Raw genomic sequence first — 8,915 nt, forward strand, 5'->3', positions numbered from 1 at the left:
CCCCCCCGGGGGGGGGGCCGCTTTAAAAATAAGGGGTCCCCCGGGGCGGAGGAATTTGGATTGAACGGGGGGCGGGGAAATGCCCCCTCCCCTCCTTCCTCAAGAGGCCCAAGGGGGGCGGCAACTGGTTCTTATGACAAGGAGGACCCGGCCGGGGCGGCGGGCTGCTTTTGCGGGCGGCAAATCTTGGTCAAAACCCGGGGGGCCCCCCCCCGGGGTGAATTTCCCCCCCAAAGCCAACCCCCAATTAGGCCCCCCCCCCCCCCCCCTTTCCCGCCCAACCCCCAAACCCTCTCATCAGTACCTCACCGGGACAGCTCTCCACGCGAGAGCGGCGCCACCTCGCTCAGCCCGACGCTCCAGTCCCGGCCCAGCATCCCTCCGCCTTCCTCTCTCCTCAGACCTCGCCTCGCCGCAGCATGCGCGCGGGACCACGCTCCTTCTCTCGCACGCACCGCGCGGACTCACGCCGCCGCCAGGCGCCGCCGCGCTGGGGGCGTGATTGCATGTCTCAACTAGCTGCAGTTCCAGGAGCGGCTGTGTGCGTTTAAACTTATCTGGGTGAGTCCTCCAAAAGTCCGCGGCCGCTCTCGGATCTTTAGGTCAGCCTTTACACACTGACCCGTGTCGTTGCGCGGCGTGGGTGTGTGCCTGTGAGTGTGTGCGCACATGTGGGGGGCACCCCCGTGCGTGTCACAGCTCACACCGACACGCCGCGACCAGCGAAGAGACGCGCTCGCACACCGCCCCCTGCCCCATTACCACCAAGCACCCTCAGCCGGCGAGGGCGGCGGCGGCGGCGATGGTCCAAGTGGAGAGGGAGAAGGCGAAGTTTCAGAGGCAGCGGCTGGCGCTAAACCTGATGCCCCCTCAGTCGCCATCACTGGCGCCGGCGCCGCCGACTCCCCAGCCATCGTCTCCTTCGGCGCGCCTTCCACTGCGACCGCCCGCGCGTATGCCGCCGCCGCCTCCACCGCCGTGTCAAAGTGTCCGAGGGAGATGAGTTCTCCCCCACGCCAAAGCCTTGCTTGAAATTGGCCGCTGCTGAGCAGGCCGAAGTCTCCTCCTGCGCCGGATGCCTCTGCTTCTGCCACCTGCAAGAAGTTTGAAACTGGCACTGCCACCGTCGGCATCGAGGCCCCTGCATAGGCCAACGATGGTTCTCTCCCGCCGTCAGCGCCACTTGCGAAGCCTCCCGCTCCTGTGCTCAGAACGGCTTTGATCTGCCGGCGCCAGGCCTCTGTCACCGGCACCGGCGCTTCGTCCCGCAATCGCTTCAGCTGCTTTTGTACTCTCTCCGCAGCATCCTCCACCGTTATCTCCAGGGGAGCGGCGCTCAGCGCAGTAGACTCGCGTCCCTGCACAAGCTCAGCGACCCTCGCAGCCTGTTCCGCCTCTTGAGCACGCCGTGACGCCGCCGCGGTTAGCCGCTGAAGGGATGCCAAATGGGAGAGGGTCAAAGATGGCTGGCGAGGGGGGCGGAGGAGCACCGGCATGTCTGGTGGGGCTTGACGGCTGGCGATCGGCTTGATAACCAGTCTCGACATGCCGTTCGCGTCCACAGGTCCGTTTCCGTTTTACGAACTCGACCGCAATGAACGATAATTTTCTGCTCAATAACAAGCGTGTGAGTCTGCAGTGTTGGTGAACCTTCTTTTCTAGACCGCTAGGATTGAGAGGCCTCGCTCTCAATCCTAGAAGTCGAAGGATTGTGAGCAGCACTCCTCGCAATCGTAGCATCTCTGTGCGACTGTGAGCACCCACGCTCGCAATCCTACGTCTTCTTTCTAGGACTAAGAGCAGCTCCGCTCCCAAGGTGACTGGTGACGCCTACCACTACTACCAGCGCGCTCACAATCCGAGCAAAGTCTAGGATTGCGAGCAGCTTGGCTCACAATCATAGCAACATGCCTCCGGTTGCGAGCAGGAGCGCTCGCAATCCTAGAACTTTCGCCGATTGCGAGCGACACCGCCCACAGTCCTACGACTTCTAGGATTGCGAGCGCGTCCCCTCGCAATCGGTGCGATCACTGTTTGGATTGTGAGGAGACCCTCCCGGCGCGCTCACTCACAAGCGCTCGCGGCTGGAGCGATTGGGAGCGCCCCCTGTGCGCATGCTAGCAATCCTTGGATCTTGGGTACGATTGTGAGCGCCGCCGCTCATAGTCCTACTGTACAAGATGTAGGATTGCGAGCGCTACTGCTCGCAATCGGAGGCATGTTGCTCGGATTGTGAGCAAAGCTGCTCGCAATCCTAGGCTTTGCTCGGATTGCGAGCGCGCTGGTAGTAGTCGTAGGCGTCACCAGTCACCTTGGGAGCGGAGCTGCTCTTAGTCCTAGAAAGAAGACGTAGGATTGCGAGCGTGGGTGCGACACAGTCGCACAGAGATGCTACGATTGCGAGGAGTGCTGCTCACAATCCTTCGACTTCTAGGATTGAGAGCGAGGCTGCTCTCAATCCTATGTATGAGAGAGAGAGATTTTTAGCAATACCAAACAACTCTAACACTCACACGTAATTTGGGGCCTGGAGCCCTGTTCACGCGCGCGCGAGACGTGCAGACAGGGTTGCCAGGTGAGAGCGAATGGCGCGGTTCACGCCTCGCACAACAGTTGTTGTATGTATGTAGAAAGACACACACACAAGCTCCAGGTTCCACACGTGGCGGAGCTGATCGTCGACCCAGGGGCCCCGACCCAGATTACCCAGGGAGGGCGAACCGTTCCCACGACATGCCCGGCGCGCTGCTGTACTGCCTGCAAGTCGGCGTCACCGTGCCCTCGTGGTCGACGCTCCGTGGCAAAGCTCCGCGCGTGAGCGGTCACGCGGCGGCCGTGACTGAGGCGGGCCGCGTTCTCCTCTTCGGTGGACTGACTGATGGCGCCGGCTCGCCGTGCACAAACGACCTTTGGTCGTACGAGGACGGCGCGTGGTCCAAGCTGGCGCCCGCCGGAGACGGCCCGGGCGTCCGCATGTACCCGGCGTCCGCCATCGTGGACAGCTCATTGTACGTGTTTGGAGGCTGGGACCCGGCGGCGCCGGGCTCGGGCGGCTCCTTCCTCGACGATGTGTACAAGCTAGACGTCGCGAGCCTGACGTGGGAGCGACTCGTGCAGCCGATGCCGTGCGGCCCCGTCTCGCGTCACAGCGCGTGCACGGTCGGCAAGGATGTCGTCGTCGTCACCTTCCGCGGCGTCACCGTTCTCGACGGCGCGACCGGCGAGATGCGCGAGCAGCCGACAACCGGCGAGGCACCGGTCGGACTGAGCATGTGCGCGGGCCGCGCCCTCTGGGCGAGTCTGTCTAATGCTCGGTCTTTGGGGGGCCTCGACCCAAGACGCAGGGCATGTCCGCCGACGTGCACGTGCTCGACACGACCAGCTGGGCGTGGCGCAAGCTGCGGCCCGAGGGGTCGGCGGAGGACGGCCGCGTGCCCACGCCGCGCGGCTCGTCGAGCGCGGCGCCCGAGGGCGAGGCCTCGTGCCTGGTCTTCGGCGGCGCCGGCCTCGGCGGCGGCGGGTACGAGGGCGGCGCCGGCCTCCGTGCATTCGACGAGACCTGGCGCGTCCGAGTCGACGGCGACGTGGCCCGCTGGGAGTGCGTGCACGAGGGCGGCGATGAGGGCGCGCCCGCGCCCCGCGTGGCGGCGTCCCTGTCGGCCCTGCCCTCGGGAGCGTTCCTGCTGCAGGGTGGGTGGGACCCCAAGTCCAAGGACACCTTTGACGAGCCGCACGTGCTCAGCGTGTGATTCCGTGTGATCGAGAGGCAGAGGGTCTGAGGAGAGAGAAGAAGAGGGGGAGAGAAGGAGAGAGAGCGCGCGCCGCGCGCGCGACGGGACGCCACGAGAAAAACGGGCGCCGGCCGCCGCGCCGTCATGTATTACATTTAAACTGTTTGGTATTGCTAAAAATATCTCCCTCCGAGCTCCGTCACAAGAGCGTCATATGCGGGGGGGATGGGGGAGGGGGGGGGGGTTGAAAACCAACAATAAATCACGACTCTTCACAGTGATTTGGGGGCTCGGCAGCTTGTCAGAGCCCTCAGCCGAAGCTGGAGGGCCGGTCCCGTAGCCGAGAGAGACGTGAGTTCGACGCGGTCGGGAGGCCTTGCGGAGAGACTAGCGAGATGGCGATCGCTGTACTTCATGGCGATGTACAAGGTCGGCTCTTTCGTTGTGGACGGATCATCTAGCCTCGAGGAAGAAAGAAAACAGACAAACCAAAACGAGGGACGGGAGAAGGACAGGGTCCCCACCTGCACGAGCAGGATCTTGGAAGGACGATCAGTGACACAGGGGAACGGGAGTGGGGAGCGCATCGCCTCCACAATCGCTTAGGATAGGTTAGGTAGGAAGGTGAAGAACAGTCAGGCTCAATCGCTCTCGCATTCTTGGAGCACTTGGAGTGCAGTCATCAACCTCACATCCACAGGGCCGGGGAGCTAAGAAGCGCACCCAGCGGGCCAGATGATCGGTATCGGGTTGCGGGCTAGAGAGCCCTAGCCCTGGGGGGGGTGCGCGTTCGCAGGGAAAGGGCCGTAAAGTAAACACGGTTCTCCGAGGGTTAGTACCGCGCTCCAGGTTTCCCTAGCAGCAGCGGAACGCCCCCTCTACTCGGAGCTAGTAAACACCAGACAAGGACACGCTCGACGACATACACTCCCCCTTGGCGACGGCGTCACCATTCAAAACCCCTCCGCCCGGTCTCCCTGCCCCGGCTCCGGTGCCCCCCCCCCCCCCCCCCCCGCCGGTTCGTTCTCCTGTTTGCTTCTCGATGGTTGTACGGCGGGCCCGACCTCCCCTCCTAGCCTTTTTCGGCTGCGGCCCCGCCGCCGTCTCGTCTTCTCTGCCTGATCCTGTTGACTCCGCCTCCGGCGATCCCGCGCCCGACTCCCTGAGTGAAGTCACCACCCGTGTGTCATACTCCCTCATGATGTCTTCTGGCGGGTCCTGGTCCATCACACTCGGCTCGGGTAGTCGTCCAGCTAGCAGTTGCTCCATCGCCTCCCATTCCTCGTCGCTCTCCCTTCTCCCCGCGCATCTCTTCGTCGCCCCAGCAATGGCGCGTACAGCGAGCGCCTGGGCTTCGCACTCTGCGGTGTGGGCGAGTGTCCGCCTCCTTGACTTCGGCGGCGTCCATCGTAGCGCCTTGAGCACGTCCGCCGCGCCTTTCCTCATCGCCCGGTGGTGCTCCCTCCTCTCCCCCTTCACCGCCTCGCACTCGGCGCATAGGACGTGCCTAGTGTTAGCTATTGTCCTGCAACATCCAGGATGCCAGCAACCTTCAGCCCCATCGGCACATGCTCCTCCTCCCTCCTCGTCCCACCCGTCCTGCCACGCCTCTGCCTCTAGACTCGCCCCTCCTTCGCTGGGTCCACTGACAGAGTCCTGACAGAGTCCTGACAGAGTCCTGGCGGGGTCCTGACGGCGCACGGTCTTCACAGTGCTCACAAGTGCCTCCGACGAGACCTCCACCTTCCTTCACTGCAACCCTCCTTCCCCTCCCCCCCAGCAGTGAATGATAGACGCCCAGCCCCCCTTTCGACCGTGCGCGCCCTCTGCGGAATCGTCCTGATGGGGCAGTCCTGACGCAAACTTGAGAGTCCTGACAAGCAAACTTGAGAGTCCTGACAGAAACTTGAGAGTCCTGACAGAAACTTGAGAGTCCTGACAGAAACTTAGAGTCCTGACAGACAAAAGAAATCACGTTCACTCTCGCGCCACTCGGCTCGACCATGAAAAGCGCACAAGCAAGAGAGGCGCGGCCATTGTGCAGGCAACGTTACAGCCGGCAACGTGCATAGGCAGCAAAGCTCGGCCACGACGTCCATGGCCCGCGCGCCCCCGATTTGCCACCGGCGGCCTGCAGGCCAGCGCCGAGCGGCTGACTGACTGCTGACCGAGGCAGCGCCCACGGCAGCGCCCACGGCAGCGCCCACGGCAGCGCCCACGGCAGCGCCCACGGCAGCGCCCACAGCAGCACCCACGGCAGCACCCACGGCAGCGCACACGGCTTGGCTGGCCATGTCAGCCGCGCAGGGACCCTCCCGCGGGTCCAACCCGAAGCGCTCGACCGCTCGACAGCGCAAGTCGGCTGACGGAGCGAGCCGCATAGCCCTCCAGTGCTCACGGCCTGGCCTGCCTGTGGACCAGCAAACTCGTTGGCTGTACGCGAGGAAAGAGCTGCGTGGCTGGGTCGATACCGTCCCCGTGCGCCCTTTCCCTCAGTGGAGGGCCGTCCCTGCCCTCGGGAGTAACTCGACTGTACACCCCTCCCTACTCTCTAGCTAAGGGCTCTATTCACAGCGGGATAGTGGTTGTCCTGGCGGAGTCCTGACGGAGTCCTGACAGAGTCCTGACGGAGTCCTGACAGAGTCCTGACGGAGTCCTGACAGAGTCCTGACGGCCTATTTTGGAGTTTTTCAACTTTGAGGTATTGTAAGTATGTGAAGGCACTATGAATGCATCAGTTCTTTGGGAGAGTGCAATCCATTTAGTTATTACCTCAAAAGTCTGGTGGCAAACGGACAATGGGGTCCCTTATGCGTTATGGTGGCCTCTAAGGGTAAGTTGCGGGAGCTCCACAAACCAGGTTCCTCGGGGTGCGCTCAGGGTGCGCTCTCTCCGAGGGCGGCCTTCACGTCGCTTGAGAGCGTGGCTATCCGCTGGTCATCGTCCGGGTCCAGGTGCGCTTGTCGAGGTACAGCAGCATTACGGGGGCGAGGGCATGGAGGGGGAGAAGAAGAGCAAGGGCGAGAGGGGGCAGGGGACGGGTCGATGGCATACTAGGGGGGGAGGGTGGTGGGCGGCGATCGCCGCATACCGTCCTATGGCGGCGAGTATCGCTACGCCAGGGAGGACAAGGACGTCGACGTGCGGCTGCTGCTGTTCGAGTCGTTCGGTGGGTTCGGGAAGGGGTCGGCGCGATCCTCTGGAAGGCGGCGAACGCGCTGCAGAACAAGCTGACGCGGGCCCAGTACCTCGATGAGGTGACTTGGACCACCAAGAGCTGGCTGGGGCTCCAGAAGCAGCGCATCTCAGTCGTTCTTCACACTGCCATCGCAAGAGCAGATTGTGAATGAGCTTGCCAGCGGCGAGCGTGTGCGAAAAGCTGTTTTAAATTCTTTTGACACTCGTGCGACTGCCAAACTTGGAGCACTTGGAGTGCAGTTATCAACCTCACATCCAGGGCCGGGGAGCTCAGAAGCGCACCCAGCGGGCCGGATGATCGGTGTCGGGTTGCGGGCAAGAGAGCCCTACCTAGCCCCGGGGGCGCGCGTTCGCAGGGAAAGGGCCTTAAAGTAAACACGGGTCTCCGAGGGTTGGCCCCGCGTACCAGGTTTCCCCTTAACTGCAGGACGCCCCCTCTACTCGGAGCTAATGAACACCACACTGCACGCCTCACACGTCACACCCCCACTCCACACTCACTCGCGCAGAGCGCCCGCGGAAAAATTCTTTTGACACAGGGGCCACACATGCACATGCAACTCTCCAGCGCCGACCTCCTCGACGTCCTTGACGACGATCTGCTCGTGGTAGTGGCCGAGCAGCAGGCGGTCCGCTCGGTCCCTGACCTACTCGCCTTCTCCGCCGGCTGCCGCCGGCTCGAGGCAGCGTGCCGGCGCATCGGCGTGCTGCGCGTGCGGCACCAGTCGGAGCTGAGCGTGGCGCTGCTGCGGCGGTTCACGAACATCCGGAGCCTCGAGGTCGACGGCTGCCAGGCGCGCTGGATCCCGCGCCTCGCCGCGACGCTCGCGATGGTGCCCGGGCTCACATCGCTCAGCCTGCACCCACCTCGGGACGGCGGCGGCGGCGGCGACATCTCGAGCGGCGGGCTGCTGACCGACTCGGCGGTGGCGGCGCTGGCGGGCGCGCTGCACGCGCGCGCCTGCCCAAGCCTTCTCCAGCTACAGCTCGACGAGCGGCTCTCGGAGGACCGGTGCCGCGACCTGGCCGAGCCTCTCGCCCCGTCCGCCGGCCTGCTGCTCTGCGTCGCGCACGCGCACGCGCCGCTGCTGCCCGAGGCGTTTGCGCGCGGCGCGTGCGCGAACGCGGCCTTCGCCGACGGCACCTCGGCCCTCGCCCTCGCCTCGCTCCACCCGAGCCATGACCTCGTGAAGTGCCTGCTCGCGCAAGGGGCCGGCGTCAACGCGCCCCGCGCCGACGGGGCGACGCCGCTGATCATCGCGTGCAACCGCGGCCACACGGCGTCTGCCACTCTGCTGCTCGAGGCGCGAGAGACATCTCCCCACACCTCCCCCCATCTCCCCACACCTCCCCACATCTCCCCACACCTCCCCACACCTCCCCACATCTCCCCACATCTCCCCATATCTCACGCCACCCTGCTGCTCGAGGCGCGCGCGGACGTGAACGCGCGCACGGCCGACGGCACCACCGCGCTGCACACGGCGGCGTACAAGGGGCACGCCGCCGCCGTCGCGAAGCTGCTCGAGGCGGGCGCCGAAGTGGGCGCGGCCTGTGTCGACGGCATGACCCCGCTCACAATCGCAGCGCGCACCAACCACGCCGACATCGCGGCGCGGCTGCCTCGAGGCGAAGGCGGCGCCCAACTAATGAACGAGTCAGCGGTGGGTGAGCTGTTCCTTAGGCGCAGCTGCTCGAGGCGAAGGCGGACCCCGCGGCGGTGCTTCGCGACGGCGGCACGCCGCTGCTCGCCGCGGCATGCGAGGCTAGAGGCGGAAAGAAAAGAAAGACGCCGTGGCTGCACCCCAGCCAGCGCTCGAGCGGAGGCTTAGTCCGCCGTCACTCGACCGCACCCCGCTGTCTGCGGGCTCGTGCCGCTCGGACTCACGCGGCGCCCCGCGCACTCAGCCCAGTGGTCCCCGCCCCGCGGCTGGCGTGCTCAGCGCGTGCGCGTGGCGCTGCCACCGCACCACACACGGGAGTGAA

The 8,915-nt window shown here is 64.8% G+C and overlaps 2 protein-coding genes across 2 annotated transcripts in view; both read left to right on the forward strand.

Moving 5' to 3' along the window:
* Positions 1-2,733: 2,733 nt before the first annotated feature.
* On the forward strand, positions 2,734-3,749 carry EMIHUDRAFT_114757 (hypothetical protein; the record flags this gene model as incomplete). Its single annotated transcript, XM_005779689.1, has 2 exons — positions 2,734-3,258; positions 3,345-3,749. 2 exons carry the CDS (start codon positions 2,734-2,736, stop codon positions 3,747-3,749), a joined length of 930 nt encoding a protein of 309 aa, XP_005779746.1.
* A 3,728-nt stretch (positions 3,750-7,477) lies between these two features.
* The window catches only part of EMIHUDRAFT_114758 (hypothetical protein), a gene marked incomplete at both ends in the record, with an annotated part of 2,763 nt that continues 1,325 nt past the window's right edge, over positions 7,478-8,915 (forward strand). The window contains 2 exons of the mRNA XM_005779690.1: positions 7,478-8,116; positions 8,360-8,597. Coding sequence (XP_005779747.1) covers positions 7,478-8,116; positions 8,360-8,597 — 877 coding nt within the window. The remainder of the gene's footprint in view (positions 8,117-8,359; positions 8,598-8,915) is intronic.

Source organism: Emiliania huxleyi, assembly GCF_000372725.1.
Source record: "Emiliania huxleyi CCMP1516 unplaced genomic scaffold EMIHUscaffold_229, whole genome shotgun sequence".
NCBI classification, from domain to species: domain Eukaryota; phylum Haptophyta; order Isochrysidales; family Noelaerhabdaceae; genus Emiliania; species Emiliania huxleyi.